Genomic DNA, 19447 nt, shown 5'->3' with positions numbered 1-19447 from the left:
TGCGAAAAGAAGGAGCATGAATCAACCGCCACCCCCTTCTCTTTCCCAAACCTGTGGCGTACTTTTATTTTTACCTGAATGGTAATAAGCATGTTTGTACAAACCCAACTGGGTGGACTTTTTTTTTTTTTTTTTTAACCGTTTTGCACGCCTGAACGATTTTGCCCCACGCGCTGTGGGAACGATTCAATTTGGGTTACTTTGCCGTTTGTCACTTGGGGAAGCGGAAATTGCAGGGCATGTTCGATGCTCCGTGGGGGAAGCGAAATTACGTGCACGTTTCTTTCGTGTATACTATACAATAAGGTAGGGGAAGCCTTTTCTGCAGAAAGCGCGCGGGGGGGGGTTCCACCCAGCCATGCGGTTTCCTCGAAAAAGTAGCCATTTTTTTTTTTTTTTTTTTTTTTTTTTAGCTGACTTGTTCAGGCGATTTAATCACATTTCGCGTAACCCGCGGTGGTAAACGCAAAAAGGAACATAAAGTTACATAAGGTTACATAAGGTTACATAAACTTAAATAGAGGTGGTATAAAGCTCCTTCTTCTTCACAGCGATGGTATGCCCCTTTTCCTCTGCTTTACGTTCGAAAGTTCCAAAGTGCGCTGATGCATTCGCCACCCCCCGGGTGCTTCCACTTTTGCCAACCGCTCTGTAAAGTAGAGAAAAAAAAAAACGCTTTACATTTTTTTGCGCACCTCGTTTGGTTGGCACAATTTTTTGGAGGCATCCCCCTCGACTGCTCTTTGAACACTGCGATTGGTAGCGAGTAGGAAAAAAAAATGGTACGCACCTCTTTTTCTTCTTAACTGTTTAAGCTTCCCTCCGTTTGGTTGGCTCCCCTTTCTTGTTCGCCGCTCACCACTGCGCAGTTTGCCAACAAATTACTCGCAGGGGGGAACCGAGCTGGATCCGCTTCTTTTTTTATTTCGCCATTTTACGGGAACATGATGCATGCATAATACGTATGTGATGTGAGTGGCGAGTATGCCGGGGTGACGTGCACTTACGCATTACGCATTTTGCGCTTTTGAAGTTTCCTGCGCTTCTTTTCTTGTGTATGCCGTAGGTACACGCCGCGGAGAGCGGAGCTACTTCGCCGCTCACCCGGGGGGGCAAAAATGAAGAGAGCCGAACAGTAAGGAAGCGCACCGAAGAGTTGTCAATTGGGGTGAGTACCAGTTACGTGGAGGTTTGGGGGCAGCTACTGAGCAGATTCCTATGCGTATCGCTGCGCTGGGGAGGCGTTTCCCCCACTTCTGGCAAATCCCTCTTGCGCTTTGTACTACGCATTTGGTTGGCGGCTCTGCTATTCTTCGCTTTTTTTTTTTTTTTTTTACGTCACGTGCAAGTAAACGTCAACGATCCTTTCGCAACTTAGCAAAAAAAAAAAAAAAAAAAAAAAAACACTGAGCAATTTTTACTCAACAAAACTGTTAAAGTAACCTTTTTGTTTTGCTCATCGGAAGGTTTCCCCATGCAAGCATTTTTTTTTTATTTTTTTTTTTTTCCTTTTCCTCCACTTTAGCCAACAGCAATAGCTGCAGAGATAGAGAGAGGAAACCAATTTGCGTTTTCACCTGCGCCTCGTTGTTACGGCAGTTTTCATCACACTGTTGCGTCATTTTTCATCACACTCGCTTCGTCGTTTTTGCGTCGCCCCCTTGGGAAAAAAAAAACTTAACTGTAACGGTAAAGAGGTAAGCAGAGATGGAGTGCGCCCGGCATGAAGAGGCGTATTCGCGGGTGCGTTTTTGATTGCGCGCGGAGTGGCGTCAAATGGAGTGTTCCCAAGAGCGAAGTGGAGAAGGACTCCTGTTCCGTTGTGCCACTCCCCCCAGCATAAACGGTGATCTTGGGGAGGGGGACCCCCTGCATGGTCTCCATCCACCCGCCTCACTCCCACCAATTATTCATGGGTGAGCACATTTGCATCTCCCCCCCCCCTTCTCCCAGACAGCTACTGTCATCAAAATGGCAATGAAATACGTCGCGGCCTACCTCATGTGCGTCTTGGGAGGCAATGAAAACCCAACGGCAAAGGAAGTGAAGAAGGTCCTGGGTGCAGTCAACGCAGGAGTAGAGGAGGACGTTCTCACCAATCTTATGGACTCACTAAATGGAAAGTGTTACCATGAGTTAATTTCAGAGGGAATGAAGAAGCTGCAGAATATTGGTGGCGGTGGAGGAGGAGCTGCCGCCGTGGCAGCAGCGGATACGGCTGATGTGAAGGCCGAGGAGAAGAAGGAGGAGAAGAAGGAAGAGGAAGAAGAGGAGGAAGATGACTTAGGATTTTCGCTCTTCGGTTAAGCATTCAGCGCCCATTCGGTCGAGCGTGTTGTGCGTAGGGTGGGGTAGGGTAGGATAGCAGCACTGTACGTGCGCGTCCCGCTCCTCCCTGGTGATGCGCAAATTGCCAAGGGGAGCGAACCCCCCCTCTTTAGCTTTTTAATACACGTTGCTGAGGTGCGCGTGGATATATGTAGCTCATCCTTTCGTTTTATTGCACAGCATTTTATGGTGTCCCCCCCAAATCGTTTTATTTTATCGTCTTTTCCTCTGCGCCTTCTACGCCTTCTATCATTTCTATGCTATATATCCTATCTATCTATCTATCTATCTATCTATCTATCTATCTATCTATCCCTTCTTTCTTTTTTTTTTTTTTTTTTTTTTTTTTTTCCTACCCCTCTCCACCTGCCAACCCCGTGGCTGCACACTCTCAAATGCATGTGTGTGTGTGTGTCCACGCGCAAGGATCGCACTGTTGATCGAAATGCTGATCGAACTGTTGATCGAAATTTTTGCCATCCGAAAGGACGACTCGAAAAAGAAAAAAAAAAAAAAAGAATTTTCAACCCATATTATGCTTTTAAAATGGCAGATGAACGTGAGAAAGCGAACGGAATGGGCAGAGAGGATCATCCGGACGAACCCACGAGGGAAAACTCCTCTTGGGCAAGTGAACAAGAACTGGTCAGCAGCTCGCTCGTGGAAGAGGTGCTCCCCCCCCTTCCCTACCGTTGTCACTTCGTGCGCGTGGCGGAGGAGTGCCCCCCGCATCCATGCTACTCCCCTGTGCGTGAGAAACAAATCGTTTTCTTTTTTGCCCTTTTTTTTTTCCTCCTCATTTTCGCCTTGCCGTTCATGCTGCATGTGGTGGTGCGAACGGGGAATTTGCCGCGCTAGGCGGGGTTGCAGTGGCAAAACGGAGTGGCTAAACGAAGCGGCGTAACAGCGCAATGGTGCCGCCCTTTGGTGGGGCCAACACTACGGCCAAGTGGAAAGCGGCAAGTTAGAAGCTGGCCCCAGCCAGTCAGGGTGCTTACGCAGCGGGGCCAACGGATGCTAGCTGTTGCTAAGGGGGGCTAGCTGCCGCTAACTTTGCATGCCCCGGAGCGAACTCGCCAGCCGCACAATCGCGTCGCACTCCCGTATGAAGGAGTCATTGTCCACCACGCAGATCACGCTCTGCCTTGACTTGTTAATGCACTTGCCGAGCAAATTCTTGCTTAAGGCATAGACCAAGGGTATGCCCTTCTCCCGGCACTTGCAAATGATTTTATGCACCTGCTCGTCGAACACCCCGTTCGTCATCGGCTCAATGTTCGGCGCCAGAAGAACCAACTTGGGGTCATCAATACAAATGTGTCTGTAGCTCTCCCGGAGACCCAAGTAGTACCTTTTCTTCTTCGTCCTCATCAAATGGAGCTTCTCCTGAGATTTTGAAAGTTTCCCTAAAAATGATTTGACCATACCGTTTAGCTCTTCTGTAATCACCTGATCGACGTACTCGTTTATGAACGTTTTTTTTTCCACCCTGGTGGTTTGTATGTAGCTCATAATTGTTTCGCTTTGCAGGATGCGCTCTTTTATTAGTTCCCTGCTGGGGGGGTCTCCCCTTCCGCGGTCAGCCTGGTCAGCGTGGTCAGCGGAGTGAGTGGACACGTTTATTTCGTCCGTCTGGGAGTGTACCTCCTTGGCGGGGGGCCTCACTGCGCCCTTCCGCGTCCATTCGGCGGACCCACTTCTCAGCACCCCCCCTCTTGGGAACTTCCCGCCCCACAGGAGAAGGAACCTTTTCACGCGGGCGACTTCTTCGCCTATTTGGGCTGCGTCACCCGTTGTGCCAGTTGGGGCTCCTTCCAAGTGGTGCCCCTCCGTTGAGTCGCGTCTCGTCTCTCCCTCCTCATTCGCTTGGCCCCACCCACAGTTAGCCGAGTCGGTGGGTCCCATAGCCCTCCACCTGGCTTTTCGAGCGACAAACCTTATGTAACCTTCTCTGCCACCGTTTGGTGATCCCTCCATTGGGGGCAGTGCCGTTTGGGGTTTCCTCTCGAAAGATCCATTTTGAATCCCCCCCAGTAGGTCACTGTAGACGCTTTGCTTGGCTTCCTTCTCGAGCAGGATAAGCCTCTTTCGCTTGGTTTTTTTTTTTTGTCTAAAATTTTTGGGCAAAAAATAGGCGTTGCCTTTTTCCCGCTCCGTCTCAATCATGTGGTTCATCTTGCGGAGCATCTTTTTCTTTTTTTCAAATTCTTTTTTTTTTTTCCTTTTTTGGCTAATGAGCATATTCATTTGCTTTCTTTTTTTATATTCCTTTCGTTTTTTTTTATCGCTCGTGAAGGTGATCTTCACAACTCTGTCTCCGATTTGGGTGTACCTCTGTTTGGTGATGTCTGTTTGGTTCATTCGGGGTTCCGTTTTTTTGTTTGCTACACTTTTCAAAGGGGGGCCCATCGGTCCCTCAGGCGGGTTGCCTCTCCCCAAGTGGGGAATCCTCTCCCTGTGGGGGTTCATCTGGCCTGCCGGTCATCTCACCTTTTCGTTCTTCTTCCGTAGAGGCTTTCGCTTTTGCTCAGGAAGGAGAAAAAAAAAAAAAAAAAAAAAAATTCACAAACATCATGGGGAGAGACTTACGCTGTCCCTACAACTACGCTCGCAGAACAGACGGGTGGGGGGGGTAACACACATGGGGAGGTTTCTCCTGCCAGTTGGCGTATCACTTCACGTGGCCTCTAACCCGTTGGCTCCCCCGCGCGGTCACCCCTATTGTGTTTTCTTCGTGCCAGTCCGCGTCACCTTTTTTTTGCTTCCGCGGGGGGTGATCATAGGTAGCGGCAGAGGTAGTGACTGCGGCAGCGGCTCCGTACACCGCGTGGCAGTGCGGAAAAGGACTATTTGCGGAGCGACGGATTTTTTTTTTTTTTTTTTCACAAATTTGGCTGCCTGCACAGAGTCGCCTTTACTGCGCGTAGGAGTATGCCCCCCCCCGGATGGCGAAAAAAAAAAAAAAAAAAAAAAATGAAGCCCCAATTGGATGCGCTATGCTCCGCAATGTACGGTAGAGTTTTCCCTCCGCTCCGTGGCATCGTCGACCCCTTTTACAGATGAACCCTGGAAGTTGCTTCCCCGCGGCGCCGCCGCCCCCTCCTCCCCTGCCGTTCCAGGGCATCAACAGTTTATGTAAACGAAATAAATGCGAATTCGCGAAAGGGGGTGGGCTTCTTTGCCATGTGCCCAAGCGAGTTGTTGCGTCTGCTCTGCGACTACCCCCATGGGGAGCTCTCCGGGCAAACGTGTTTCGTCTACCCAGCTCCGCCAGCAGATGACTACGCTACTCCTCCAACGGGTGCCTCTCTTCATCTCGCCTTCTTTTTCCCGCTTCCCCCCCCCCGCAGACACAAGCGCGAGGACTAAATTCTTTTTAATCAAAAGCTCGTCAGACAAGAACATCTCCATTTCGCTAAACTTTAACATTTGGGCCACCACTCCAAAAAATGAACATAAGTTTGTTTCCGCGTTTACGGTGAGTTGCGCGTGGCAAGGAAGCGGGCGAATGGCCACCTGGGGGAGGGGTGCACCGGAACGGTTACTGCGGTACTCAACCGAGTGCCTACCCCTTCGGCATCGCTGCGAGGGGAGAGAACGTCGCAAAAATGGTTCCGCTTTTTGCCATCCCCTTTACCCTTTCGCTTTCCCTTTTTCCCCCCCACCAGGAAAACGACTACGTGGTGCTGATCTTCTCCGTCAACGGGAGCTCCAAGTTTTGCGGCTACGCCGTCATGCAGTCGATGTAAATGCCTTCGCCGGGAGGCCGACCAGACGAACTCGCCCACCAAGCGTGCACACCCGTATGTGCAGGTTTACGTACACACTTGCTGACACCTTTCCCCCCCTTTTTTATCTTCCCCCCCAGGCCGGGCGAATCCCAAAACAGCAACGTCTACTTTTACTATGATGACAAAATATTTCGAGGGAGGAACTTTGACATTCAGTGGATTCGAGTGTAAGGCGAGGGGGGCAACCCACGCACACACCATCGCCAAGATAGCTACCTCTCCCGTGGCATGCTTCAAAATAAACCACCACACCAAACAGCATCGCTCTGCTTCTAACTCGCTTCCTTCTCTCCCCCCTCGCAGCGTCGACGTGTCCTTTCAAGAAGTGTCTCACTTAAAAAACAGCTTGAACGAAAATAAGCCAATCAAAGTTGGGCGTGATGGGCAGGTGAGTTAACTGGGCCTGGAAAAGTATGAACAGGCAAGGTGGACTAGCCAAAAAAAAAAAAAAAAAAAAAAAAAAAAAAAAAAAAAATTGCACACAGGTCAGGTGGAAATGTAGCCAATGTGCTGACAGTACCGCTACACACAGGTCAGGTGGAAATGCAGCCAATGTGCTGACAGCGCCGCTGCACACAGAGGTGCCTTTTTTTTTTCCTTCTTTTTATCCCTCCTACAGGAAATTGAACGAATGGCCGGAATAAAACTGTGCGAGATCTTCGAAGCGAAATACCTGAGCATGGCTACTTGCGCGTAAAACTAAAAAATCCGTTGCGCGCTCGAGGGGAGCCCTCCCCCCTCATTGTGGCACTTATGTGCACGCGCCTGCTCGCCTATATATCTTCCCCTTTGCACAATTACCCCCCTTTGTTAGGGACCAAGGTGCACAAGAGGAGGTACACTCGAACCAGGCGAATCAGTCAAACCACTCTAAACAGACAAACCAATCCAAACAGACGAGCAGCACAACGCACGAGGCAGGCGCGAACCTCCTGGCGAGCAGCCCGCGAGGGGCGGAGAAAAGGGACAGCGTGAAGCTCTTCCCCCTGGGGAACTCCCTAAACATGAGCTACAGCACCTTCAAAAGGATGTATGCCGAGTCCCCCTTCAACTTGGTCAACATATACAACCCCGCGCTGCACGTCTTCCCGATCGACCTCACCAACATGAGCTACGACGAGTACATCGATTTGTACGAGGCGACGCAGCAGGTGTGGCAGCGCAAGATGCTCCAGTTGCGGTTAGGCGGTTAGGCGGTTGGCGGTTAAGCAGTTGGCTGTTAAGCAGCTGGGCGGTTCACTTGGCCACCTGCAAGGATCGCCTAACCGCGTGAACGTACTTCTGTGTATGCACAAACGAGTTTATTTATTCGCTTTTTTACGCGCCTATTATTGCTTCCCCCCCGCAAGTGACCCCCTTTTTTTTGTACCTCTTACCACCCCCGCACCAACCAGTGGTAGCACCCCTCGTGCACCCGAACCACCTTCGAACCCATGTGGCCAAATAGGCTATCCTGCAAACAACGCACAAAGGCATCGCAAAAAGGAGACTTCTCTCCATTCAGGAGGAACAAATTCATGGAGGGCACATAGACGTCGAATGTGAAGGGGCTGTCTACCAGCTGCACTCCCTCCTCAAAGGGGACCTTCTGATTTTGCAAATATTTTACAATCTTATCTGTCCATATGTAATCACCATAACGGGGGCAGAGGGTACTACTCCCACTCCTTTGTCTCTCTTTCCTCATTTGACCAATCGATCTGTTATACAAGTGGGTGACCTGCCTATACTTGGAGCAGAGCAGGTCGAAGGAAAACAGCCCCTGAATTTTAAGCACATATAGAAGTTGCACCAGTAGGAGCCGCCAAAAGGGGGAGACATCTGCGCCGTTGGCTAACTCGCTATCAATTTGACTCAACGCGGGGGCCACGTCTTCCAGAACAATCTTCTTCATGAACGCGGTCAGGAGGAGGAGGTAGCTCACATGGAAGGTGATCAAGTTAACGGTGCCACTTATTTCGCTATCCACGTAGAGGCTCACCCTACTGTCTGTGTGGACGTGACTACTCCAAGCGGTTTGGATGCTCTTCAGTAAGCTTCCCACTTGATTACAGGGGCCGTACTTATGCACCCCCCTGGCGAGTCGCAACAAGTCCTGTGCAGAGCATCCCTCCCTCCTGTGGAACAAGAAATCTGCGTAACATAGGTAGTCCTCTCGGGTGGGGAAAGGGTCCTCCAAAGCATCACTACCTCTGCCCCTACTCATCATGTTAAGGTAAAAAAATTCATACCTTCTAAGCACCTCTGCAGATTGGACTTGCCTTTTTTGATTATCCCCATTTGCGTTAAGCAGACTTCTAATTTTTGCAAAATCGTTGCAACGGATGGTGCTGTTATGATGATGGTCGCTTCTTCCTCTTGGTGATTCCCCCTTCGAGCAGGTACCTTCCGAGGGGTCCCTAGCCAGGGCGTACATCACAACTGCGTCTGTTCCCTTCCATTTCAGGCAATCGTTTAGGGACGGCAGAACGGCGCCTCTAAACAAGTCGATTATATCCTCTTCCTGGAGGTGGCAAAATGCCAGGTTGATGAGGCAGTCCACGTCGGGTCCTCCGCTCGCCTGTCCCACGGCTCTCACGCTTACCTCGTTTGTTGAATCCCCCCCCTGCACGCGCAACCCCCGCCGGATGACCCGCATTACCTCCGCCCTGCAGATGCCCACGATCTGCCGCCTGCGCCTCTCGAACGTTTCTTCCGAGGAGAGGTAGCCCGCCACCGCGTCCTCGGCATGGCCATCCCCCTCCCAGATGCCCCTCCTGTCTGGGATGCCCCCCCTGTCTGGGACGCACCTCCTATCCCGGGCACTTACCTGACTGTACCTGAAGCTTTTAAAAATTTTATAAAAAAAAAAGTGGTGGTATGCACAGAGGGGCCACGAGTTCTCCTCGAACAGTCTCAAGAAGAAACGTATAAAGTGGGAACCTTTCAGCTCGAAATAGAGGAGGTTGTCTATGAGGGTGAGCAGGAGCAAATCGCCGAAGCGCTTCACGGTGGTGTATTCCTCTGGGTGCTTCTGCGCGTAGGTGTGCAGCTCTCGGGAGGGGATCCCCAACTTTTCCTCAGTGGAGGAGCGGACAGACAGTGCGTCTCCAAATGGGAAAGCTTCCTCGCAGGGACTACTGCCGCTGTCCCCGAGCTGGTCCCTCCCTTGTGCCCCCTTCTCCTCCACACGGTGCAGGCCTCTTTCCACACCGTCGTTGACGCAGTCGAAAACGTGCAGGGGGCTGCCCCCGCTCCTCGCGGCTGAGAAGAATCTTCGCACAAAAAGGGAGAAGCGTTTGGCTAGCTGCTTGCTCAGCATGAGGATGCCGTTCGGGTCGACGTACTTGTCGTGGCGGAGCCTCCCCCCCAAGCGCACCTTCTCGATCACGCTTCGGTACAGCAGGTACTCGCAAACGGGGTGGAGGCAGCGGTGGTGGTAGCGGTGGTGGTAGCGGCGGTGGTAGCGGCGGTGGTGCTCACAAACGGAGTGGTGCTCGCGAATGCAGTGGTACTCGCTGCCTCCACCGCTAACATCGCCACCCGTTATGTAGTCCAGGCGGGGCGCACTCACGTGGAAGAGGCCGTCCAGCCGGTCCCCCCCGCGAGTTGGCCCCACTTCGCCACCCTCACAGTTGTCCGCTGCGCAGATGGGCGCAAAGAACGAGAGCATTTTTTTCTTCACTTCGTCGTAGGCGAGGGTGGATACCCCCCAAGGGGAGGCAACCTCATCGTGCAGCGCAATCCCATCGTACGGCTCCCCCCCCCAAGGAGCCCTTCCCCTGGAGTGCCCCCTATTCACCCCATGCTTGTAAAAATTATACTGCCTCAGCGTGTGCAAAACCATGACGATGTCGCTCAGCGATCCGCTCACTGCAACTTTTACAAAAATATTTTTTATGAGGACATCGAAACCGTTAATGAGAGGCTTCTCCCGTTTTAGGAAGTAAAACAGCTTGGCCACAATTTTTTTCAAAATTTTCACATTAAAAGAGTTCAAATTTTGCCTGTACATGTTCAGAATATATTTTTGCACAAAAGGACATTCGCAAAAAAGGTCTGTGTAGTAGGTCATCTTATCCGCGATGAGAAAATTGTCCAACGACTTCATCTGAACATTTGAGTACTGTTTGAAAAATACTTGGAGGGTGGTGCTGACGGAGGGATGCGCTTCCAATCGCAGCAGCTTCACCTGTTTGAGGAATGTAAAAAGATGTTCTTCCTTTAGGATCTTCATTTTGCCTTTCATCTGGTTCAGCACGAAGTGTGCGAAGTTGTCTCTGAACATGCTGCTTAGGAAGTTGTTCCAGAGGGCGTCTGCTTGCAGTGACTCCTTGCAGATCAGCACCCTTTTCATGACTTCGCCCGTGCAGGCTGCGTAGATGTCTCTGTACATGAGCAGGTCTCGCTCCGTCACGCGGGGGGGTTTCACCAGATGGGTGTCCATGAGAGGAGGATCGCCCCTTTCCCAGGAGGGTCCTCCATCTGGGTCCTCCCCATCATGGAAGGTCTTTCCTCCTCCTCCCAAGAGGGAGTCTCTCCTACGTAAGGAACTTCTTTCCGGTTGGTAGCTCGAAGCAGGTGGGGGCTCACCTCTACCATCCCTCCTCCCCCGATGTAGCACAACGTCGTCGAAGCTACTAAACACGTAGTGGTCCTTCTCATTTTTATTTATCCTAAGTAGGTTGCCGAGGAAGATTTCTAACTCGTTTTGTACCTTTTCATGCACTTCTTTTTTGCCATAACATGGGGGGTGACTACCAACGGTGTGTGTGGCCTCCTCTGGGGAGAGTTCCCCTTTCCTGACGGCTACCCCACCGGATAGATCCCCCCTATGTAGGATAACGCCGCTCAAATAGAGGCGCTTCAAAAACTGGTTGACGTATCGAATGAGGAACATCATTTGCTCCACGCCGATGCGGTGTTTGCAGATTTCTATGCACCTGTGCATTTTACCAAAGGAGTGGTTCATTTGGGCATAGAACAGGTGGAAGTAGAGGAGGTACCTCAGATTGTTGAGGGGGTCCCTCCTCGTGTTGCAAATGTACTTGTCGCAGAGGAGGACCACCTCCTTATAATTCTGCTTCGTCTTCCTTAGGTGGTACAGAACGTATAACATTTTGATCACGTCTCCCATCTCTTCATTCACCTTCGCGTTCCCCTCTTGGGACATGTCCGCTTCGCGCTTGGCTAGCTTGCGCGTCAAGTGGTGCAGCAGTCGGTTTGCCTCCTCGTCCAGCCCTGCGGGGGAGGGGCAGAGGGGAAGAGAAGTTGAAAAGGAGTAGCAACATAGCGGTAACAGAGTGGTAACAGAGTGGTAACAGAGTCGCAACCTAGTGGTAACAGAGTGCAGGAAGAGCCACCCCGCCGGAACTGCTGCCCCGCCTGGCCCCCACTTGGAGGGAGGACCCACTTACCGATGTAGTAGAGGAACACAATTTGCCTGCACAGCAGAGGAGGATAGACGAGCGAGTTCCTCCTCACAAGGCTTTTCAACTTGGCGAAGCATCTCTCCTGCTTGAGGGCAGTTAAGAAGTGCTCCCACACCTCCGTCTCATTAAACCTAGACGGGATGATGTGGTAGATGTTCCTGAGCAACCCCAGGTATTTGTTTTTCCTCTTCGGGTCGTCGGTGCTCTCATGGTAGCTGCTGATGTGGCTTTTTACCTTTTTCAGTTGGCTCTCTGACGACGTGGCCGCTAGGGAGTGCACCCGCCTGGCAACCTGTAAAAAGGGTGAGAAGGGGGGGGAGGTCCAATGGGGTGGTTGCTCGGCAGGTAGAGATCGGATAAGCGGTAGGCACACTGCCCGTCGCACCGAAGCGAAGAACTGCCAATTCGATCTGCCCGAACCTGAATCCGCATCACTCCCTTCATGTTGGGGAGTCGCCTCCTCGGCTGCAGTTCTGCATAAGCTGGGCCTGGCGCGGTTAGGCTAGTCTACCCAAAACGGTTGGGCGGGTTCATCCAAAACGCCTTGCTGCGCCGCTCCCCCTGTGTAACACCCCTGTCCACCGCCACACGGCCACCCCCTCCAGGGACCGAACTTCCCTGCACATTGACAAGTGGCTCAGCTCCCCTGGTTGTATCTTCCTCTTGGTGTTGCCTCTCCCATGGGGGGGTTATCCCTTTTGGCAAATCGGATACCCCCTTTAGGGTTAGGTGCGTTTATTTGGCTAGCCGCTGGTGTGTTTGTATGCAAAAGAGCTGGTGTTGTAGGTGGAGCTCTTCCGCAAAAAAAATAGAAAAAAAAACGAACAAAAAAACAAATAAATAAACGAACGAATGACACACATAGGGCGGGAACGGACTATTCATGCGATTTGGGTGCCACCCATGGGAGGTACCTCGCAATGATTTCGAGCCAAACGTGGCACCTCCAAGCGCGGCGCCTAATTTTGCCTTACCGGTTCAGCACACCGACTGGGTTTAACCCGTGCGCGGAACGGATGACCTGCCAGGGAACCCTGTCCCCCTTTTTTTCCCTTTTTTTTCCCTTTTTTTTTTCCTTTTTTTTTTCCCGCCCCCTTTCCAAAAAGCGCAACGGCGAAAGTGTTCTCACACAGGTGAATAAACAGATGCATACGTAGGTTAATCGATTGGCTGATTTTTTTTTTTTTTTTTTTTTTTTTTTGCCAACAGTCGCCCCTCCGCGGTGAGAACTTTCCTCCGATTAAGCTCCCTTCATACGTTCGTACCAACGGGGAAGTGTCCTCTTCGCAACCCCCGCCTCGTCACACACACCCCGCGACACGCTGATATAGGTAGAAGCAGAAGAAGGACCTACCTCGTGGGGGAACCAGTGCAAACGGGAAAGGGGAGAGGAGGAAAAATGCGTATGCCACTCAGCTGACAAGCGGCAGGAAAGTAACCCCCCACGGGAAGGTGCTCACTAGGATGGAAGAGACGCGGCACCACAGGGCAAAACGATAGGCAAAACCGCAGGGCAAACCGATAGGCAAAACGACAGAGTAGCCTGTGCGGAGGAACAACAATGCGGGTTGCCACCCTCGTCCTGCTTCTTGGCCTACTAAGACTCAGCTCCACGACGGAGGCCTACCTCACCAACCGCGCAGTCAAAGCGAATTCAGCCCTGTACGCAGTGAGGACGAAGAAGAAAAAAAAAATCACGAAGATGATTCACATTACTGTGAGCGCCGACAATGAAATAGGAACGAAAGGTTAAGCCGTCACCAATGTAGCAGATGTGTGTGCGCGGTGGGTGTAAAGACTGCTTGGTAACGTCCCCCCCTTTTTCCACCTCTCCCCCTATGTGCCAACTTCCCCATCACCACTTCCCGCAGGAGAAATAAAAAAGGTGAAACTCTCGCACGCCTTCAACTACATCATACCGCAGAAACTGGGGTACAGAAGCACCATCGATGAGCTGGTCGAAAAGGAGAAGAGTGAAAACACCCTCAAGTACATTGACGAAATTAAAAGGAGTTTTCTGTGGGCGTACAAAAAGAAGCTCGACGGAATTAACATCCCCTTCCAGTTCGCCGACGGGCAAAGGGTCCTCGTCACCCAGGATGATATCCTGCATTATGTAAGGCGAGTGCACCGCACGTGCGTGAGGGGCATATGCACATGTGTAGTGTAGTTCTTCATTTTTGTGTGTTGTTCGGTCCTCTCCGCTGCATTCACCGCTGTTCTTCACCGCCGCCCTCACCGCCGCCCCACCGCAGCTCCTAACCCGGGGGTTGATCCGCGAAAACGACGACGTGCACGATAAGATAAAAAGCAAAAAGGTGAAGCTCGACGACGTCGGAAGCTACCCGATGAAATACACCTTTATGAACAGCCTCCACATCGACCTCACTGTGCACGTGATGAAGGCCAAGTGAGCAGAGGGTCCTTCCTCCCCGGCGGACACATCCAGGAGAGCACAGCAAGCGGCACCAAATGGAAGCAAACGAGTACATGTGCATGTATACCACACATTGTCGTACGTTTGTCTAATGGGCCGACATGTTTTGAATCATTTCATCCCATATGAGTTGCCGTTTACGTGAGTGTCCCTCGAAAAAGGAGAATTGCCCGATCAGAAGGGATCATTCAGCCATACGGTTACACATTTACGGTGTAACATGCGGAAAGCGAACTATCGATTGCACACACATTCAGGTCGTGTATCACTCCCTTTTTCGTAAAACAGAGGCAGCTTCGTTTTTTCCCCCCATAAGAATTGTCATCTGGCGGAAGTATCCCGATCACCGGGGAGGAACCCCCCATTTCGCCAGCGTTCACTTTGTTAAGGCATGAAAGACGCGCTCAGATAAATCGGCCCTTTATCAGCACAAAATGGCAATTCCTTTCGATTAACTTATCGAACAATCGCAGTTGGGGGTGGCCCACGGAGGAGCTTACTTAAAAGGTGAAGTAACCCAGTCCACAGTTTGTATTCCCCCGAAATGCTGCTCAGTGGGATGATTTTCCACGTCGATGGGTTGCCGCGCGATTGTGCTAAAACGCCTGAACGGGTCATAACTTTCCGAGCCATATGATACAATTTGGCGCAATTTGGCACAGTTTGGCACAGTTTGGCACAATTTGGCCCAATTTGGTATATTTTTTTTTTTTTTTTTAACCATACATGTATGCACCAACGGCTAGCTAGCTAGCCAACTGGCTAGCTTTTTTTCTAGCCTTTTCCCCCCTTTCGAGCTACTCCCCCAATGGTATGCAACATTTTTCAGTTGTTCACCTGAACAGTTTTTTTTTTTTTTTTCAAAACCAAGCGGTCAGGTGAAAACTGCGCGTCTTCTCCCGCACGTTGCTTCTACAACGGTTGGTAACATTTTTTCGTAATTTTCGTAAATTTCGCAATTTTCGCAAGACACGTATGATTTTTAAATGATTAAAAAAATTGCTCGTTTGCATTTAAGCCAAATTGTCCGTTTTGCTGAAAGATGCAATTTTTTTTCTTTTTTTCCCCCCAATCTGTCTGAGATTAACTTTATGCTCTTTTTCGTGTTTTAATTTTTTATTTTTTCGCTAAAGATGTTGTTCTTTCGTTATTTCGTTTTTTTCTCCTTCACACGTCTTTGAAGAGTCAAAGGGGTGCAGTGCACGAGTAATTTGTATCTCCTGGCAAGTGCACACAGAGTGGGGTTCATCTTTGTGGGCGCTCCTTTGACAGATCATTAATTTTTTTCTTTTTTTTTTTACAAAAATGGGCATCTCGCTCAGTGGTGCTGTTCCTTTTTGAGTAATTTGTGTGCACCTGAGTGTATCCTTGGCGGTGTCTTTTTGCCCGTTCCGGCGTGCGCTCTCCTTTTTTACAGCGCCCCTATTTCGATTCGGAGCGGCAGTAGTGATAGTAGCAGCAGTAGTGATAGTAGCAGCAGTAGTGATAGTAGCAGCAGTAGTGATAGTAGCAGCAGTAGTAGTGGCAATAGCGGCAGTGGCGGGCGCTCTTAATTTTTTTCCTTAGCAAACCGGCGTGGTGGCGAAGCGAGTCTCACCTTTGCGCTCCTACCTTTCTACGCTTAATTTTTTTACCATCCTGTGGCTACCTTTTGTGTGGCTCGTCCCCTGAGCTGTCGCCACTCCCCGCCAAAAAGATGAGCACCGTGTGCGCGCACAGAAGTAGACCCATAAGGCCCAGCGGGCCCGTCTCCAACGCGACCATCAAGAACAAGATGAAGAGGTCGACGGAGGCCCTGAGGAAGAAAAAGGGGTCGGCGAACAAGTCCTTCAAGTGCAGCAAGAAGAACACCGCGTACTGCGAGGGAAGCAGAATTGCCAGCAAGAAAGGGAAGCAGCATCAGGAGGAGGAGGAGGAGGAGGAAGAGCAGAAGAAGAAGGAGCGGCAGGGGGGGAAGGCCCCAAAGTGTAAGAGGTCGAAATTGGGAGAAGGGGGATTAACTAAGAGTATGAAAAAAGGCAAAGATAGCGACACGCGTGAGGATGCAAGTGAAAATGCGAAGGCGCACCCCGCCCACCGGGCACTCAAACCCTGCAACAGCGAAAACTTCAAATTCTCCAGGAAGGGGTTCATTCTAAGCTTTACAGGAAATCTGCAGGACTTTTACAACCTCTCCGAAGAGCCCCTAGGCAAGGGCACCTACGGATGCGTCTACAAGGCGACGGACAAGCTCCTCAAAATACAGAGAGCCGTCAAGGTAGTCTCCAAGAAGAAGCTAAAGAATGTACACAGATTTAGACAAGAAATAGACATCATGAAAAATCTAGACCATCCTAATGTGATTAAGTTGCTAGAAACATTTGAAGATAGCAAGCAGATTTACTTGGTGATGGAGTTATGCACAGGTGGAGAGTTGTTCGATCGAATTGTAAAAAAAGGACCCTTCTCCGAAATGTATACCTCCTTTATAATGAAGCAGATTTTCTCGGTGCTAAACTACCTGCACATTAGGAATATATGCCACCGAGATGTGAAGCCGGAGAATTTTTTATTTTTCGACAAATCTCCAGAATCGCTAATCAAGGTGATTGACTTTGGCTTGGCTTCCTACTTTAGCGACGATGACTCGGAGATGAAGACCAAGGCCGGGACCCCCTACTACGTCGCCCCGCAGGTGTTGGGAGGCCGCTACGACTACAAGTGCGACTTGTGGTCCGCGGGCGTGCTCTTCTACATCCTGCTCTGCGGGTACCCCCCCTTCTACGGCGAGAGCGACCACGAGATACTCACCAGGGTGAGCGGTGAGCGGTGAGCGGTGAGCGGCGGTGGAGCGGAGAGCGGTGAGCGGCGGTGGAGCGGAGAGCGGTTATAGAGCTTCAAGCAGTGGTGGTCGCTTGACTGCTGCGGTGAAGTGGCGGGATTGTGAGAGTCCACCCCTCCACTTTAGCTGCCTTCCCCTGCTTGGCCAACTTCCCCCTTTTCGAAAACTTCTCCCTTTTCGAAAACTTCTCCCTTTTCGCCAACTTCTCACTGTTGGCGCCTTCCCCACTTCTCCACCTCCCCCACTTCTCCACCTCCCCCACTTCTCCACCTCGCAGGTGAAAAGCGGGAAATTCACCTTCAAGGGCAAGGAGTGGACCCACGTGACGGAGGAGGCCAGGGACCTCATCAAGCGCTGCCTCACCATGGACCCTCAGAAAAGGGCAACCGCCAGCGAAGCGCTCAGGCACCCCTGGTTCAAGAAAAAGCCGAGCACCTTCACCCTGGACTTTAAGATAGACATCCACGTGCTGGAGAATTTTAAGAATTATGCCCTCATGCTGCGTTTTCAGAAGCTAGCCATGACGATTATTGCCCAACAGAGCAACGACTATGATGTTCAGAAGCTCAAGGCGGCCTTCCTTCACCTGGATGAGGAGGGAAAGGGGAACATAACGAAGCTGCAGCTGCGGAAGGGCTTGGAGAGGAGCGGCCTCATGCTGCCCCCCAATTTTGACCTCCTCCTGGACCAGATAGACAGCGACGGCAGCGGCAACATCGACTACACGGAGTTTCTGGCGGCCGCGATTGACAGGCGGCAGCTCTCGAAGGTGCGTGCAGCGGCCATCTAAGCGGCTAAGCGGTTAAGCGGCTGGTTAAGGGACATTTGGCGGGACATTTGGTGGCTCACTTGGCGGCTGGCTTAGCGGCTGGCTTAGCGGCTGGTTTGGCGGCTGGTTTGGCGGCTGACTTCGCGGCTGTTCAGCCAACTGGCGCAGTCTTCCCCCTTGCGCCTCTTTTTCGAGCCCATTTTGCTTTCCATTTTGCTTTCCATTTTGCTTTCCATTTTGCTTTCCATTTTGCTTTCCATTTTGCTTTCCATTTTGCTTTCCATTTTGCTTTCCATTTTGCTTTCCATTTTGCTTTCCATTTTGCTTTCCATTTTGCTTCCCATTTTACTTCCCATTTTGCTTTCCATTTTGCTTTCCATTTTGCTTTCCATTTTGCTTCCCATTTTACTTCCCATTTTGCTTTCCATTTTGCTTTCCATTTTGCTTTCCATTTTGCTTTCCATTTTGCTTTCCATTTTGCTTCCCATTTTACTTCCCCCCTTTTGCGCCTCCTCCCCCCCCGCAGAAGCTCATTTACTGCGCCTTCCGCGTCTTCGATGTGGACAACGACGGGGAGATTACCACCGCGGAGCTGGCCCACGTAAGCACCGGACCTTCGTTTCGCGGCGGACAAGCGGCCCCATTTCGCTACTCCATTTCACGGCCCCTTCTCCCCACCCCCTTCTTTCAGGTCCTTTTCAACGGAAACAAAAGAGGAAACATCACGGAGAGGGACGTCAACCAAGTTAAGAAAATGATCCGCGAGGTGGACAAAAACGGCGACGGGAAGGTAACCAGGCGGGAATAGCGGGAACTGCGGCAACTGCTGATGCGGTGCATTTGGCGGGGGGAGAACAGAAGACAAGCACAGATATGCCGCTGTCCAGCTGCTACCTTCACCCAGTGGATAAGCCTGCCTGCGTGGCTGTGCCCACTTGGGGTGTCTTTCTCCCTCGCTCCGCCTATACAATACAATTTAATTGCTTTCTTTTTTTTTTTTTTTTTTTTTTTATTTCCCCCTCGCAGATCGACTTTTACGAGTTTTCCGAAATGATGAAGCTGACTCTCTAGCCGCCATGATCTGCAGGCACGTTGGAGGCAGACGAGAAGTGGCGCGTCCAGGCCGCCCCCCCCCTTGGCCTCCTTAATTTTTTCCCATTTTCCATTTTTTCGAATTTTCCAATTTTCCGCCTCCACATCCCGCTGCCTACCTCTACGCGGATGATTTAATTTTTTTTAAGCGCCCTCTCAGCTGAGCGTTCATTTTTTTTTTTTTTTTTTTTTATTTATTATTTATTTATTTCTCATTTTTGTTATTCCTTTGGAGTGCTGCTGTGACTGCCCCACTCGCTGCGGAGTAATTAACTCCGTCCGTTTGAGCAAACCGATAAAAAGAATTTTCTTGCCCGCAAATGTGCACGTAGTGCTACTCGGCCAAAAAGGGGGGGAGCTCCCCCAAGGGGCCAACTGCAAATGGTTGAGTAAATACCCGCGGTGGTCTTTCCTACGGAGCATCTACGTTTCCCAAGAGGGCGGGACTGTGACATATTTTTGCACGGAGAGGGGGGATGGACAGGGGGCCCCACGCGGAGACAGCACCTGCCATTGGTAGTGATTCATTTTTGCAGGTATATATAACCTTACGAGGGGGGGTTCCCTCTTTTCCACAGAGAGTTATTCGGGGGAACCAAAGCGAAAGGAGGAGAGAGAAGGTGATGACAGATGACCAAGTTGGAAATCCGCGACAAAGAGCAACATGATATGGCAGTAGGGAGGGGCGATCTTTAGGGGCCCCATTTGAGGGGCAGTCCACCTGCAACCCACTTGGCGAAGAGGCATTTGCCATACGTGGTGGCGGCACAGCGGAGAGAAGTTGCGGGGAAAATTCGT

The 19447-nt window shown here is 50.9% G+C and overlaps 5 protein-coding genes across 5 annotated transcripts, besides 14 other annotated features; 3 read left to right on the top strand and 2 right to left on the bottom strand.

The window, feature by feature from the left end:
• Positions 1–1176: 1176 nt before the first annotated feature.
• Positions 1177–1203: a microsatellite.
• Positions 1204–1877: 674 nt separating this feature from the next.
• Positions 1878–1966: a microsatellite.
• A 370-nt stretch (positions 1967–2336) lies between these two features.
• Positions 2337–2377: a microsatellite.
• A 998-nt stretch (positions 2378–3375) lies between these two features.
• PVX_119590 (hypothetical protein, conserved) lies at positions 3376–4797 on the bottom strand (the record flags this gene model as incomplete). Its single annotated transcript, XM_001613065.1, has 1 exon — positions 3376–4797. The coding sequence occupies one exon, from the start codon at positions 4795–4797 to the stop codon at positions 3376–3378; it is 1422 nt and encodes a 473-aa protein (XP_001613115.1).
• Positions 4226–4424: a microsatellite.
• Positions 4798–5009: 212 nt separating the features above from the next.
• Positions 5010–5040: a microsatellite.
• A 261-nt stretch (positions 5041–5301) lies between these two features.
• On the top strand, positions 5302–7566 carry PVX_119595 (hypothetical protein, conserved; the record flags this gene model as incomplete). The annotated part of the gene is made up of 7 exons (XM_001613066.1): positions 5302–5341; positions 5679–5806; positions 5997–6073; positions 6197–6286; positions 6423–6507; positions 6739–6812; positions 6934–7566. 7 exons carry the CDS (start codon positions 5302–5304, stop codon positions 7310–7312), a joined length of 873 nt encoding a protein of 290 aa, XP_001613116.1. The 3' UTR covers positions 7313–7566.
• Positions 5937–5960: a microsatellite.
• Positions 6206–6236: a microsatellite.
• Positions 6728–6762: a microsatellite.
• PVX_119600 (hypothetical protein, conserved) lies at positions 7492–11974 on the bottom strand (the record flags this gene model as incomplete). The annotated part of the gene is made up of 3 exons (XM_001613067.1): positions 7492–11339; positions 11516–11822; positions 11951–11974. 3 exons carry the CDS (start codon positions 11972–11974, stop codon positions 7492–7494), a joined length of 4179 nt encoding a protein of 1392 aa, XP_001613117.1.
• Positions 11157–11245: a microsatellite.
• A 208-nt stretch (positions 11975–12182) lies between the features above and the next one.
• Positions 12183–12236: a microsatellite.
• Positions 12237–13091: 855 nt separating this feature from the next.
• PVX_119605 (hypothetical protein, conserved) lies at positions 13092–13944 on the top strand (the record flags this gene model as incomplete). Its single annotated transcript, XM_001613068.1, has 3 exons — positions 13092–13278; positions 13402–13646; positions 13786–13944. The coding sequence occupies 3 exons, from the start codon at positions 13092–13094 to the stop codon at positions 13942–13944; spliced, it is 591 nt and encodes a 196-aa protein (XP_001613118.1).
• Positions 13638–13667: a microsatellite.
• A 390-nt stretch (positions 13945–14334) lies between the features above and the next one.
• Positions 14335–14424: a microsatellite.
• Positions 14425–14599: 175 nt separating this feature from the next.
• Positions 14600–14621: a microsatellite.
• Positions 14622–15663: 1042 nt separating this feature from the next.
• On the top strand, positions 15664–18628 carry PVX_119610 (calcium-dependent protein kinase 3, putative; the record flags this gene model as incomplete). Its single annotated transcript, XM_001613069.1, has 5 exons — positions 15664–16761; positions 17066–17557; positions 18084–18158; positions 18249–18347; positions 18584–18628. 5 exons carry the CDS (start codon positions 15664–15666, stop codon positions 18626–18628), a joined length of 1809 nt encoding a protein of 602 aa, XP_001613119.1.
• Positions 18629–19176: 548 nt separating this feature from the next.
• Positions 19177–19311: a microsatellite.
• The last annotated feature ends 136 nt before the right edge of the window (positions 19312–19447 follow it).

This window comes from Plasmodium vivax, chromosome 8 (genome assembly GCF_000002415.2).
Source record: "Plasmodium vivax chromosome 8, whole genome shotgun sequence".
NCBI classification, from domain to species: domain Eukaryota; phylum Apicomplexa; class Aconoidasida; order Haemosporida; family Plasmodiidae; genus Plasmodium; species Plasmodium vivax.
Note: the sequence above shows the minus strand (reverse complement) of the source record. Positions and strands in the feature narration are given on the sequence as shown.